The 16397-nt window shown below is 43.9% G+C and overlaps 1 protein-coding gene across 2 annotated transcripts in view; it reads left to right on the plus strand.

The window, feature by feature from the left end:
• The window catches only part of LOC126298372 (ceramide synthase 6), a 118548-nt gene that overhangs the window by 9031 nt on the left and 93120 nt on the right, over nt 1–16397 (plus strand). For both annotated transcript variants that reach the window (XM_049989679.1, XM_049989678.1), the window contains exon 3: nt 5769–5881. In XM_049989679.1, coding sequence (XP_049845636.1) covers nt 5769–5881 — 113 coding nt within the window. The remainder of the gene's footprint in view (nt 1–5768; nt 5882–16397) is intronic.

The following is a 16397-nucleotide window of genomic DNA, read 5'->3' on the forward strand; positions in this document are numbered from 1 at the left end:
TTAACCTTAATACATCATAGATTCCTTGAACAAAAAACTGTCCAGTAGGTGAAAAAGGACAGGTACACATATCTACAAGAATAGTTCGACATGGGAATAATATTGGGTCACTTATTGGACCAGTTGAGGTGCATATGGTGCCTAAGTGTTCGCTGCCAATCCAGGAATGCCTTCATAGCCCTATGAACAAAGCTGTTGTCAGCTTGGAAGATGGAAGTTTCCACGACCACTGTTCCTTTGCTGTATTTCATAGCTGCGAGTGCTACACTTCTATTTAGACATTTTGGGCAGCCCATGTTGATACACCAACAGATTGGGCAACTTCATCCTTGATATGGTTGTTGGCATGTCCAAACATGGGAGCTCCTTTTAGCCAATCTGTAAAATTACACAGTTGTGGCCTCTTACTGTACTGGTTCCATACAACAGACTGACATACCAAAGTACTTTACTGTCATGAGTTACACCAGTGGTGGAGAGTCGTATGACTTGGTCCCAGTTTACACCATCTATATTTCTCCAAAGTGACCAGTTTTCTCAAGGGGTTAACCAACATTTTGCCCTTTTGAGCATTACTTTGGTAATGCCATGATCATTCTGTGTGTAACACATTTGTTTCATCTGTCTGCAAGACTTTGGGTACCATTGGAAGGGGGGGGGGGGGGACCTGCTAGTCACCAGTAATCTCCTACCCTTGTAGTAAATGTTCTTTTTAAACATCTAAACAAATATGAAAACTGATGAACCCAAGCAATGGATGTTAGCACACCTAAGATTTCAGATCGTGTAGAGCGGGGGGGGGGGGGGGGGGGGGGGGGTCGGTCAAATACACTCTTTGTGCTTTGTGGACGCCAGTTGAGTGCCCACACTACGTGCCCATGGACACTGTCAGCCAAGAGTTCTCACTCAGTCTCTCTGCTAATATCTTTCATTCATTACCAGTATACGTGTGGCAAGATGGGCCTTTTAATTTTGTGTGGTTAGTGTTGCCAGTATCGAAGTGCCTTTGGCGTTCGTCGTAGGATAAAATTATTGCGAGGAAAATGGCTGAGGACGACTTAAGATTGTACAAACGATACTTTTTAGCTGGAACATAAACCGGCCCTCTGTATCTGTTTTGTAATGCTATTTTATTGGTATGGAAGAAATACAATGTGAAGACACATTTTAAACTCCTTCATGAGAAATTCGTAATCACTTTGAATACTGAGTAAAGGAAGGCCAAATTTCTCAAGTTAAAACAGGACAGGAAAGAGAGACTAAAGTAAGTTCAGGTATAGGTATGTCATTTCTTCTTAATGTTAGTGTTATTCATAAAGCGTTAAGTTAGTTTTTACGTCTTCATTGTAACATATTTACAGGAGACAATCATGTAATCGACAATGATGACTGATTGTCAGCTGTCACATAGCTCTTAAAGTAACCAAACCAGCGCATCCCTTCAGCGATGGAGAATTTGTTAAAAAATATCACTCAGTGAATAACATAGAAAACCAACACGACCTTTTTTTTACAGCCTAATAACTTACATGCAAAGCCTTATATGACAAGTGGCCATATAAAGGTATGCACACTAGTGTAAATTTGTTTGCTCTTCTTCAGGACAGAATTGTTATAAGCTAACTATTTTTAATTTTTCATTCAATTGCACTTTTGTGTAAAACAAGATCGGTCTGTAAGGCTTCACTTTGCAAATACTACATGCATGTTATATTTTGTGGTAAGTGCTCATTGCATCATCACACTGTAATAAATATGACCATGCAAAGAATTCTAATGTGACTACAAACCCGAGCGTCAGCTGTTAATGATGTATTATAGGCAATCTTCCCCGCGCAGCGATACACACGCCCACAATGCCTGCAGGCACCTCACACGCGCAACCCTGATGTATACTAAGGCAACAAAAGTCGTGTGATTCCACCTAATATCGTGTTGCACAACCTTTCACGTGGCTTAGTACAGCAACCCGACGTGGCATGGACTCAACATGTAGTTGGAAGTCCCCTGCAGAAATATTGAGCCATGCTGCCTCTATAACTGTCCAGAGCTATGAAAATGTTGCTAGTGCCAGATTTTGTGCACAAACTGACCTCTTGATTATGACCCATAAATGTTAAATAGGATTCTTTTCAGTTGATCTGGGTGGCCAAATCATTCTATCTTATTGTCCAGAATGTTCATCAAACCAATTGCGAACAATTGTGACCCAGTGATGTTGCTCATTGTCATCCTTAAAAATTCCATCAACAAATGGCTGCAAATGGTCTGCAAGTAGGTGAGCATAGGCATTTCCAGTCAATGGCCAGATTGGTTGGGCTGACGACCCAGTCAATGCCATATAAACATAGCCCACATCATTAAGGAGCCACTATCAGCTTGCTCAGTGCCTTGTTGACAACCTAGGTCCATGGTGTTATGGGGTCTGCACCACACTCAGACCCTATTGTCAGTTGTTACCACCTGAAATCGGGACTCATCTGACCAGGCCTTGATTTTCCAATCACCTAGGGTCCAACCAATATGCTCACTATCCCAGGAGTTGCTGTTAGCAAATACACTCATGTCAGTCATCTGCTGCCATAACCCATTAATGCCAGATTTCACCGCATTCTCCTAACGGATACATTCCTCATATGTCACACATTGGTTTCTGCAGTTATTTCATGCAGTGTTGGTTGTCTGCTAGCAAACTCAACTACTCTAGGCCATAAAGTGAAGGCCATCAGCCACTACATTGTCTGTAGTGAGAAGTAATGTCTGAAATTTGATATCCTCAGCACACTCTAGACCATGGAGCTTGAAATGTTTTGAATGCTCTAACTGTCCCACATTCCTCATTAAAAGTCTGTTAATTTCTGTCGTGCGTTGTAAAACTTTTCACATGAATCATCTGAATACAGATGACAGCTCCGCCAATGCACTACCCTTTTATATCTTGTGTACTACTGCCATTTGTGTATGTGCATTTCACAATCCCATGACTTTTGTCACCTCAGTGTAGTATTCTCAGTATGTGTTCTTAGTTTTTTGTGACAGTATATATCTGCCTTGTGATGACTGGGTGTTGTGTGCTGTCCTTTGGTTAGTTATGTTTAAGTAGCTCTAAGTTCTGGGAGACTGCTGACCATAGATGTTAAGTCCCATAGTGCTCAGAGCCATTTTAACCATTTTTTGACAGTATTTCTCATTTCAGCTGCCTTATCAAACTATCATAACTAGCAGTAGTCACAGTTTATCCCTTCTTATGGAAGTGCATCAATATATGACCTTTGAAATCCAAAACTGGATGTTTTTATGGCTTGAATTTCTTCTTGATTGGAGATGACAGGTGATTACTCATTTGATTGTCTTACTATTGGGTCATAACGTTGTAGTCAGAGTTCTTTCCTCATAAAGAAAGATGGGGGAAATCTCTCTCTCTCTCTCTCTCTCTCTCTCTCTCTCTTTTCCCCCTAGACTGGCTTCAGCAAATTGCTACATGTGCAACAGCAGAAACAATCCTGTGTATAAACCTACAGTAGAAACGTCGAAACAGAGGTTCGGTGGAATGAAAAATCAGCAAGTGAATAGTGTGCCTCAAATGCTCGTGTAATCGAATCTTATTAAATGTGGTTAGTATTCGCTTGGAACATGTGTTGCAGACATTCCAAGGACATTGGATCATTTGCTCTATTTTGGTATTCACTGTATAAATGAGACAAGTTGGTAGCTTTAGAAAAAAAAAGTATCATCGACCGTTATGCATGACTAATTGTAAAGATCGAAGATGGCTAGGCCTTATAAACAGATGCTGCTCTTTCACACTGAACAACAACTTTCTCCTGATACCATGTAATCTCCTGGTTCCCAGTTGTTCAGAATTATGAGGCTGTCCTGTCATGACAGAGCTGCATAATATTTTTAATTGCAGTAAATGTGATATAATGTGCAATGATAATGTTTGTGGAAATAATAAGGTGGTGTCCTTGACATGAAGAGTACAATAAAAGAAAGAAATAATGAACTATAAAACATATCAGCTTTTACTTGAAAGTTCAACCTACTTGTGTTCTAAGAGTACATTAAAGAATGGTTTTTCCTCCTCCATGCTGTGGCTCTGTATATTAGACCCTCTACGTATATTTCTTATGCAACTGTGAGCTATGTAATGCTGGAACTTGGGGAAGGGTCAAGAAATGTATAAAATGTGTCATATGTTTGCCATAGAATGGAAATATCATGGTCCTCTCCAAAGGCATGTGTTGCTGTACAGGCGAGTGGTGCGTTTGGAGCAGGCCATGAATGGTCTGTTTGAAGTAGTAATTTGAAGAAGATACGGAAAAAATTTTGAAAGAATGCTGTCTGAATATGTAGATCCCTACTTTGTTGTTAATTTAACCAGTGTTCTATGCTTGTTGTGTGAAAGTTTCAATACCTCTAATTTTAACTGAACTTTTATGTTACAAGAAGAGTACATTTGTCCAGTTACCACCGTCTGAAATTATACTTGACTTTGAGATAAATGTAATTGGCTTAAAATTTTGGGGTACCTGATCTTCTTCCTAGAGCACTAAGAAGATTTTTGATTATATGTACTGAAGTGTAACAGCAAGTTTATCATTGGACTGGTGGAAGACCATGCTGTTATTCATGAACAAGAAAGTGATTGATAGCAGCTAGTCACTAGTTACTGCAAAGCCTTTTGGGTCTCTGACAATTGGGGAGCATTACCTTTTGGTAGAAAATGGACTCTAACTTTCCACTAAAAATGATGTATTAGATATGTGTGAATTGTTTTTCTGAAGTGGAAGACCTGAAATACTTGATACAAAGTTAATCCTGCCCTACAGTTCAGTTTAAATTACTTAGTGAGTGATATTTCAGTTGAATTGAGTTGAGTGGCAAGGGTGAGCTGCCAGCTAATTGTACTTCCATCTGGAGTGTTGTAAGCTTGCTGCATTCCCTGTTTTGTAGATATGGGCAGGGCATTGTTTAATGTGGGTGGCTGCATGCTGGCAACATTGCCTGCCCCCTCCCCCCCCCCCCCCCCCCCCACCTCCACCACCCTCTATCACCATTGCAATCTATCAATCACAAAGTAATTGTAATTGGAATATAATGTAAAACCCGAGAGGAGCCATATACATAAGAATTTTGATGCTCTTATGCTGAAGACAATAGAATGTTGAACTCTCCACTATAACTCACAATTTATATTGGAGACACTCTTTTTTTTCAACTAGAGCATGCATTTTTGCCAGTTTTGAAAAAGGTAGTGACTGATAATTTTAATAATGGAACAGTTTTTTCCCCACAGTAAATCTCTCCTAGACAATTCCCAAATGCTACAATTATTAGCATTCTTTATGGTGATGTACTTCACATTGCAGATGGTTATAGTATAAGGAATAGTGACTGATCTAGTTTGATGGTATTAATAGTTTTTTGGGGTATTCCTCTAAAAGCATCCTTTGAGGTGATTTGAAACTTTTATAGATATAGCTTGCATTGTAACTACTGCGTATTGTGAAATTTTAGCTCTCTTGACAGTGTGGAATTGATAGTGTATGTGAAAAATGTAAATATTGTGTAAAATAGATCAGTGTGAGTTGTTCTGGAATAATATAATTGTTTTACACAAGTTTGTTTGAAACTGCTTTCCTATACAGCAATTTTTTGATGTTGAAAACAGCATAATACATTCATGTTACAAATAAGTAGTAATATGTTGACATATAGACATTTATGTACCTTTGTATATACAAATGTCATTTTTCTTGTTGCAGTTGGTAGCCTTGGCAAAGCAGTTAGATTGGTCAGAAAGACAAGTTGAGAGATGGTGGCGTCACAGGCATGCACAGGATAAGCCTTCCACGCTAGTCAAGTTTTGTGAATCAAGGTGAGTAGATATTGATGTAGTGCCCTTTTAATTTGGTATGGTTATGATCTCATCACTCGTTTCTGTTTGATATCAGGCTTGCATTTAGGTTGAAATAAGTTGCATAATTAATGACTCCCTGTTAAGTCATAAGCAAAAGAAAATGTCAGATAACTGGTATTGTTTGCATAGCTTCAGCGTTTGTGGAATAATAAATTGTAACCTCTGATAGTTTGGAACTTCATACCTGTGTTTTATGATGAAATATATACATTTATTAATTTTCTTCTGCAGTTGTCTAAAATATTGTCGTATTTCCTGGAAGTCTATGGGTAGTTTCACTTGGCCCAGAAGATTTGTTCATGCCACAGGACGAGTCAGAACAATGTAGTTACTGCAATAATTTTGCAACAGCAGTGCAACATAAAATATGATTTCCTGGTTTGCAAGACTTTCCATGGAACAACCCTCTCCCTACTACATGTCCTGTGTAAGGGTTTTTGCCCGCAATAAGTCGTCTGATCAGTTGACGTTAAAACTTTCATTGAAAAAATTGTTGGTAAGAAACTTCTCCCCCCCTCCCCCACATTACTAATCTCTTGGTCCAAGGCCTAGTTCTTTGAAACAGTTCCATGATTTATCAATGATCATTTAAAATATGGGTGCAATGTGAAGTACACCTATCCTACTGACAGCATGGGTTTCGTGTTGGCTGGGTAGTCTTCAGGGGACTTTGCTGGCATAGGTGACTGCTCTGTTTTTATTTGACCTGGACATAAGTAATTAGCTTGAAAGTACAGTTTTGTTGTGTGTTATCAACTCTTTCTGATGTTAATTTTGCATGCAGATAGTGCATCACATTTAGCTTGTGCTGAATGATTATTTTATGTGCACTAGGGTGTCATGTAAATTGTACACAGGGTTACATAAATATCAAGTTACAATGATGCCGTAAAATATGCCTGAGCCAAGACAGGATGATTTGAAGAGGTATTTGCTATTGTTGTCATTGACGTATCAAGGCAGTTGATGTGTCATTGGGTTTAGTTTACTTTTCTCCACTTGCAAGTAGGTGTTGTGGGATTGTACTCGTAACCAGCAGCATGTGACATCTCATCTCATCATGGTCATTATAGTAAGACATCCTTGTATAGACTCAGTGAGACAGGAAAAGTGTTGAACAGCTGTAATTGATCCTTGACTGCTCAATCACTGACCAAAACTTGCAGGGTATTTGTTGAAGTCAGGTGCAGGGTGGACAAGTGTCCACTAGCTTCTCTTGTCTCTAAGGTTAGGTAATTTGGAGGACCTCGCGGTCATCATTATGACCCTGGAGCGTCCTTAAAACCATTGTCCTGCAAGAGTGTAGCAGTAGTGTAGTGCAGTATCAGTGGGATGCTGTAGGTGAACAAATGCATGCACATGACCAATAAGTAGGTTCTTCTGTTGTTAATCAGTGAGAGACAATAGCAAGTGTATACAGGGCCCCATTTAATTCCATGTTAGCACCTCCAATACAAGAATCTCTCTACCATTTTTCTAATTGATGTCCTGCCAGGTAAGTGGTAGCTGATGCCTCATGCGGTGTTTGATACACTTGTTACTTGCCATCAGCATGCATCGTAACTTTTCAGGCCTAACAGCCTTGTTCTGTGTTTAGATGATGTGGTGGTGGTCAACGTCGTCATCTCGCACCATGCAAATGCACACGACCTGCGGCATGTGTTTTCTTAGTAGTATATTTCTTGAATTTTGTGCATGTCATTTCTATTTAAGATGTGTAACTGTGCATTTTTATAATTGCAAACTGTTGTTAGGCAGTCTTTGGCCATTCATCCTGTGAGTGACAGGTGGCTGCTTCTTCAGCAGTGTCTGAGCAGACACAAGGGGGGGAGGGGTTTACTAGTTATTGGGAGCTGCAATGTTAGGTGCATTATGGAGCCCCTTTGTCAAGTAGCATTCAAGGGATGAAGAAAGTCAATGTGCACTCGGTATATCTGCTGGGGGGGTCTCATCAGAGATGTGGAGGTGGCTATTGAGTGTGCATTCTGCAGTAGTCTGAAAGTTGTGGCTCATGCCAGCATTGATGGCGCCTGTTGCTTGGATTTTGAAGCCATCCTCAGTTCATACGGGCGGCTAGTGAAGGTTGTGAATGCTGCTGCTTTTATGCGCAGGGTGGAAGCAGAGCTTGCAGTGTGCAGCACTGTTCCCATGTTCCCAGAGTCAGTAGGTTCCTTTGTTTTGGAGCCCAGTGGAGAGTCTCGACAAAAGGCTTTGTTAATTCTGTGACTGGTCTTGGCTGCAGGTTTCTGGACCTGCATTATTGGGTGAGGAATCATAAGAATCGCCTCCATAAGTCAAGGGTGCAGAACCCAAAGAAAGCAGCTGCTTAGGTACCACAGTACTTGGGAATATGCATGTTTTTTTTTGTTAGGCAGATAACTCACAGATAGTGTTGAAAGTAAAGACACTTAGACTGCCAAAATTTTATCAGCAAACTGTTGGAAGTATTCCTAGCAAAGTTCCCAAATTTTGAGCATTCCATAAAACTTTTCGCACTCCCATTATTCTTGGTACCAGGAGATGGCTGAAACCAAAAGCAGAAAGTTTCAAGATTCATAGAATGTATATCGAATATTCAGATTGGAGACCAAAAGAGGGTGTATGTTAATTACAGTTGCCAAAAATATTGTCTCCCCGAGGTCAAATTTGAGCGTGACAGTGAAGTTATCTGGTTGTGTGTATCAGGTCTAAATGTAATCGAACAAGGAGTAGGTGCCTGTCTCCCTGGGGCATCAGGATACCCGGCAATGGCCATCATGCCAGTTGGCCTTTGCTGTGGCTGGGTGGCGCCCGTGGGGAGAGCCCCTGTTGGAGTGGGTGGCATCAGGAGGTTGACACGCAATGAAGTGGACTGTCATCTCTTGATGTGACCATATGGCACCAGCAGTCTAAGAAGGGCAAGATTGAATACAATGCTGACAGGTATGACCCTAAATCGTTTCCCTCTCTCGCTACACCATGGGTTGAACGTAGGGCTACAGAACGTAGCGAGTAATATTTGCCTCGGTTTTTAGTCTGCAGCAGAACTAATGGGGACTCCTTTCTACCTACGAAGCATCAATTATCGTTGAACACCTTGAGGATAAGTTTGGAGAAGTGAGAGTGCTGTCCAAGATGCAAAATGGCATAGTCTTGATACAGACAGCATCCCCATCCAGTCCCGAGCGTTACTCGCCTGTGACAATCTGGGTGATATTCCTGTTACCGTCACTCTCCATAAAAGCCTCAACATGGTCCAGGTGATCATTTCCCATTTCAGTCTCTTCTTGCAGTCTGACGACGAGCTCCGCACCAATTTAGAACGGTGGGGTGTTCATTTCATACGGCGCGTTTATAGGATACCCAAAGACAACACGGTTGCTACCGGTGCCTTCACCTTTGCCTTATAAGGTGATTCATTGTCTGAAAAGGTCAAGGTGATGGTTTATAGCCATAACCATACTGATGCTTAAGTGCTGGAAGTTCGGTCTCATGTCTTCCTGCATCACTTCCAGCGCAACATGTTGAGACTGTGGACATCCACTCCACCCACATACCCCATGTACGCCACTTCCCACTTGCATCAGCTGTGGAGAGCACCACTCCCCCTGCTCGCCACACTGCCCAGTACTCCAAAAGGAGGGGGAAATCATAGAGTACAAGACCCTGGACCGGTTGACTCACACAGGGGGTTAAACGTAAATTTGAAAGATGACACCCCGTTAGGTTGACATCGACATATGTTGCATCTATATCACCATCGCCGTCCCAAGTGCCAGTGGTTCCTCACTCTGTGCTGCAAACAGTGGCTCCTCCTGGCCACCAGAATATATCCACCGCGTTGGTGGTGGGAGGCAAGCCTTCCTCCGTTGTTTCCAAAGCATCTTCATTGGACATTGGTCCCCTTCCCCCTGCTGGAGAAGCAACAGCCTCCTTCGGCTCCTCTCATGTGGAAGGGGTCACTTGGGAACCTCTCTCCCAAGGTCTCCACTAATGCCATGGCGGACACTTGCCAGTGGCTCAAGATGCCAGAAGCTGCTGAATGAAGAGCTTCACGCTCTCCTCCACGTCTGAAGCTGCTTTGGAGAAATCTTCCCATCAAGCCTCTAAAGAGAAGTGTGAGAGCTAGCAAACTAAGTAGTAGTCTGCATAGAAACAGGACCCCCTGGTGGCCCCAACACCACCACTATCTATCAGTTCTGCATCTGAGGATGCAGTGGAGATCTTAGCATCCCCTGCGTACCTGGATCACACTGATGCCTCATCCACCATAGAAATGGCTACAAATACTCTATCGGTGGCAGCAAGTGACCGTGAGGCATAACCTGCCTCCTTGCTTACTTCGTTCCTTACCTGCCTCTCGATAACGTCATCCTCCAGTGGAATTGCGGCAATTTTTCCCACCACCTGGCTGAGCTACGGCAGCTCTTAAGCTTTACACCTGCTTTCTGCATTGCCCTTTAGGAAACCTGGTTCCTGGAAATGCAGACCCGTCCTCTACGGCTATAGGGGGTATTACAAGAACCGTAGTGACTATTATAGTGTGTCAGGTGGAGTTTGTCTCTGTCCTGAACTCAGTATGCAGCGAACCTGTGCACCTTCAAACCCCTCCTGAAGCTGTGACTGTCAAGATAAGTACGACTGAGCAAATACTGTGCGCAAAATATATCTTCCTCCAGGTGGTGCAGTACCCCTGAACACATTGGATGCACTGATTGAGCAACCCCCTAAACCTTTCCTACTTTTGGGAGATTTTAACACGCATAACCCCTTGTGGGGTGGCACCGTGCTTACTGGCTGAGACAGAGATTTCGAAGATTTACTGTCACAACTCGATGTATGCCTCTTGAATACAGGTGGCCCAACACTTTTCAGTGTGGCACACGGCACATATTCGGCCATTGACCTCTCGGTTTGCAGTCCTGGGCTTCTCCCATCTACCCACTGGAGAGCACATGACGACCTGTGTAGTAGTGACCACTTCCCCATCTTCCTGTCACTGCCTCAGGATCAGGCACACGGACGCCAGACCAGATGGGCTTTGAACAAGGCAGACTGGGGAAATTTCACCTCTGCTGTCACCGCTAAATTTCTCCCACACAGTAACATTGATATGATGGTTGAGCAGGTGACTAGCACAATTGTTTCTGCAGCAGAAAATGCGATCCCTCGCTCTTTAGGGTGCCCGAGGGGTAAGGCAGTCCCTTGGTGGTCGCTGGGAGTCACTGAAGCAATTAAGGAATGTCGGCAAGGTCTACAGCGGCATAAGCGGCACACTTCCCTGGAACACCTCATAGCCTTTAAACGGCTCCGTGCCCATGTTCGCTACCTTATCAAACAACGGAAGGAGGAGTGTTGGGGAGAGATAGGTCTCCACCATTGGGTGCCACACGTCACCTTCCTAAGTCTGATCAAAGATCAAACGTCTTTTCGGAAACCAGGTCCCAACAGCTGTCCCCAGTGTTAACATAAATGGCGAGTTATGTAGCGACGCGAACACAATTGCCAGTCACTTTGCTCAAGCTTCTGGGTCGGAGAATTACCCCCCCCCCCCCCCCCCCCAATCCCCCCAGCCTTTCGCACACTCGTATGGCGTCTGGAAAGGAACGTCCTCTCATTAACTACATGCTGCAGAGAATCCCATAACGGCCCATTTACAGAGTGGGAGCTCCTCAGTGGCCTTGCACATTGCCCTGACACAGCTCCTGGGCCTGATCGCATCCACAGCCAGATGATTAAACATCTCTCATCTGACTACAAGCAACATCTTCTCGTCATCTTCAACTGTATCTGGTGCAATGGTGTCTTTCCATCGTAATGGCGGGAGAGCACCATCATTCCGGTGCTCAAACCTGGTAAAAACCTGCCTGGTGTGGATAGCTATCGGCCCATCAGCCTCACCAACGTTCTTTGTAAGCTGCTGGAACATATGGTATGTCAGCGGTTGGATTGGGTCCTGGAGCCGTGTGGCTTGCTGGTTCCATGTCAGGGCGGCTTCCGCCAGGGTCGCTCTACCACTGATAATCTTGTGTACATAGAGTCTGCCATCCGAACAGCCTTTTCTAGACGGTAACACCCGATTGCCGTCTTTTTTTACTTACGTGAAGCATATGACATGACTTGGTGTCGTCATATCCTTGCCGCATTGTATGAGTGTGGTCTCCCGATTTTTTATCAAAAACTCTGTCGCTTCGTACTTTCCATGTCCAAATTGGTGACTCCCATAGTTCCATCCATTTCCAGGAGAATGGAGCCCCGCTGGGCTCCATGTTAAGTGTGTCTCTATTTTTAGTGGCCATTAACGGTCTAGCAGCGGCTGTCAGGCCCTCTGTCTCACCTTCTCTGTATGCAGACAGCTTCTGCATTTCGTACTGCTGCTCCAGTATTGTTGTTGCTGAGCGGTGCCTCCAGGGAGCCATCCACAAGATGCAGTCATGGGCTCTAGCCCACGGCTTTCAGTTTTCAGCTGCAAAGTCGTGTGTCATGCACTTCTGTCGGCATAACACCATTCATCTGGAACCCACACTTTACCTTGATGACGATCCACTCACTGTAGTGGAGACATATCAATTCCTAGGACTGGTTTTCGACACTAGATTGACTTGGGTCCCTCATCTTCATCAGCTTAAGCAGAAGTGCTGGCAACATCTCAATGCTCTCTGTTGCCTGAGTAACACCAATTGGTGTGCAGATCGCTGTAGGCTGCTGCAGCTCTACAGAGCCCTTGTCCAATCCCGAATTGACTGTGGGAGTGTGGTTTATGGTCCGACAGCACCTTGTGCATTGTATTTACTCAACCGTGTGCATCACTGTGGGGTTTGATTAGCGACAGGAACTTGTAGGACGAGTCCAGTGACCAGCGTACTGGTGGAGGCTGGTGTCCCTCCACTGCAGATTAGACGTGCGCAACTGCTCGCCAGTTACGCAGCACACATTCATAGTTGCCATGAGCATCTGACTTACCGTCTCCTTTTCCCACCCACGGCAGTCCATCTCCTGCATCGGCAGCCCAGATCGGGGCTAACGATTGCGGTTCGCATGCAGTCCCTTCTCTCCAAACTGGAGTCCATCCCTTTACCACCTCTACTTGCGGTCCTTTCACGTACGCCTCCATGGTGTATGCCTCGGCCGCAGCTTCATCGGGACCTTTTCCATGGCCCTAAGGACTCTGTTAACACCGCCGCTCTCCGCTGTCGCTTCCTCTTGAATCTTGACGTGTTCTGGGGCTCTGAAGTGGTTTACACTGATGGTTCAATGGTTGATGTTCACGGAGGACATATTGAGCAGCACTCATTGCCAGTTGGCTGCAGTGTTTTCACTGCAGAGCTGGCGGCCATATCTTGTGCTCTTGAGTACGTCCGCTTGTGCCCTGGAGAGTCATTTCTCCAGTGTACTGACTCATTGAGCAGCCTACAAGCTAGTGACCAGTGCTACCCTCACCACCCTCTGGTAGTGTCCATTCAGGAGTCCTATGCCCTGGAACAGTCTCGCTGTTCCCTGGTGTTTGTGTGGACCCCAGATCATGTTGGAATCCCCGGCAACGAACTTGCCAACAGGCTGGCCAAACAGGCGATGCGGAAACAGCTTCTGGAGATAGGCATGTCCGAAGCTGACCTGCGTTCTGTCTTACACCGCTTGGTTTTCTGGCTTTGGGAGATGGAGAAGCATAACAGCACGCACCAGTAACTGTGTGTCATTAAGGAGACTATGAATGTGTGGAAGTATTCCATGCTGGCCTCTCGCATGGAATCAGATGTCCTCTGCCGGCTCCGCATTCGCTATACATGGCTAATGCTTGGTTCCCTACTCGGTCGCGAGGACCCGCCTCAGTGACACTGTGGCTCCCAAATGACAGTCACCCACCTCTTGCTGGACTGCTCACTTTTAGCCGCTCTGCGGCAGACTTTAACTTTCCCAGCACCCTGCCTTCGGTGTTGGGCAACAATGCCTCCACAGCAGCTTTAGTTTTACGTTTTATCTGTGAGAGTGGTTTTTATACTTTTATGTAGGTTTAGCGCACGTCCTTTGTCCCTGTGTGTCCTCCACCCTAGTGCTTTTAGGGTGGAGGTTTTAATGTGTTCCAGAGTGGCTGGCTTGACTTTGTATTCTCGTGGTTGGCCGGTCACTGTAATGTGCTTTCATGTTTTTCTCTCATCTGTTTCTAGTCTCTCTCTCTCTCTGTTGTTTTCTTGACCTCTTTTCTTTCTTTTAGTGTTGGTTGCCTTCCCTTCATTCTTGTAGCTTTTCCTTTCTTTCCGTTTTGTGTTATATGTTTTGTCCGTTTTATTCTCACACTCGTAGCATTGTTTTATCAGGAACAAGGGACTGTTGACCTCTTAGTTTGGTCCCTTCTCTCTCTTTAAGCCAACCAACCTTTCGAATGCATAAAGGAAAAGTTGATCTCCATATTTTTTCACCCCTTGACATGCCAAATTACACAATGAACTTTTCACTAACAGGTATTGCTTCAGACTTTCTATTCGTTAAATTTTGTGGTCCCAGGTCCAGATTAGTTGTAACCAGATGATCCAACATCTGAATATTAATCAGCGATTCCATGTACTCAGGATCTTCAGTTGTAGTTGGGTAAAAGGTGTTTTTCCTTCGCTTTGACGAGATAGTATCACCTTGCCAATCCTTCAACAATGCAAAAATGCAAAAACCCAATGTACATTGACAGCTACCTGACAACTAGTCTCACCAATGTCCCCTGTACACTGATTGAAAGGATGGTACATAGCCTGACAATAATGCTCGGTTCTTGAATGATGGGATTTTTTTTCCCCCTATCAGCGTGGTATCGGGGAGGGATGATCCACAACCGACAGTCTGATTGGGTCAGGAACAAAAATCTTTACAGCCCCCCCCCCCCTCATTGCAGTCATTTTTGACCTACATAAGACATATTGACATGCTAGGTGCTGTCACGTTTTACTTACCCACCATCTTGGAGTTTAGAGGCTCCATATCAATTTTTGTTCAGTTGTTTCAGGTTAGAGTTGGTGCGTCACTAAGCTTCACAGGGAGCCAAGAGGACTGTGTCCTGCGTGGCTCTGTGCTGAGTGTTGCTCTTCCCTATTGCTCTCAGTGGCCTAGGTACCTCCGTCAAAACATTGTTCACATCTTCTATCTGTTTATACTTTTTCATCTGGTATAACTCCCAATCTGTAGCCTCAGCTAAATGCCAGCCGAAAGATGCCAACCATAGGGTGTCCACTTTAACTGTTTTCATGGCTTCCAGTTCTCTCCCTTGAAGTTGTGCATTTGATGTCGTACCATGGTCCATCCTGACCCAGAACTCTTGTTTGTGTACACAGTACTTGCACATTGCTGCACAGCCTCAAGTTTTGAGGCTCCTCTGATAAAAAGCTGACATGCTTGCCCCACATTTGTCAACTAAAGATCAGCTGCATGTGAAATCTTAACACTATCCTCTTCATTGCCCACATATCTTGGGGTACAGAACGTACGACTGTACTCTGTATTGGTTTCCTTTTCTTAGCCCTATTGAACCGTGGTTGCCATATTTATGGCCCAGCAGCACCTTCAGTTTTGAAACTCTTGCACCCAGTCCTGCAGATTAGCCCTGTAGTGGGTATTTTATCAGTTCAGTACTGATGGTACCAGCTTATGATACTTGTGCAATCACCATCTGAAAATTTCCCTGTCATCCAAATGATCAGTATCCTCCCAGGGATTTACTGCACTCCCTTCTGCCCTCGGTTGGTACCCAGACCATGAATTAGGATCAATCTTTTTCAAGGTCTGAAACATCCCCTTAGAAAAATTATAAATGACTGTGCTGGTCACTAAACAGAAACCTTCACGCAAAACTAGGATCAGCCATTGGATAGCAATGTTGATCAGTCATTGTTAGTACAGGAACTATTTATATGGGTGGCATTACCCAACTTGCTTGTCAAACTGTCCTGATAAACGGAATGTATGATGTAGTATGTAAGCCTTATTGATCCATAGCTATGCATTTGAAACCAGAATCCCACAAATACTGTTTAAAATTGAGAACAGCCTTCTTTATCATAGCTTGCTATGATCTGGGTGAAGTGCTTCCCTATCTCCTTTCCTTGGAGAGATCTATTAAATATGCCAGTTAGGACAATTATTGAACACGAATATCAGAAACTTCACTGAATCTATAAATTTCAGATTATTGTTCTCATATTAAAACACACTTAAAAGTAGCATGTGCTGTATTCTCTTAAGAATTCACACTGAAAGTGACAAAGGAGCTGCCTAGTTTGTAAAATGTGGAGACCACAAACCATCTGCCTTACTCCCAACGAATTTTATGTTATCATCCCATTTCGAGTCGCTCCGTATGCCTACTCCTAGATATTTTGTGGAAGTAACTGCTTTCAGTAATTGTTGTGAAATTCTGTAATCATGCAATAAAGGGTCTTTCTGTCTATGTATGTGCAATGTGTTAAATTTATGTTGAGGCTCAATTACCACTCCCTGCACCAAATATCAATCC

This window comes from Schistocerca gregaria, chromosome X (genome assembly GCF_023897955.1).
Source record: "Schistocerca gregaria isolate iqSchGreg1 chromosome X, iqSchGreg1.2, whole genome shotgun sequence".
NCBI classification, from domain to species: Eukaryota; Metazoa; Arthropoda; class Insecta; order Orthoptera; family Acrididae; genus Schistocerca; species Schistocerca gregaria.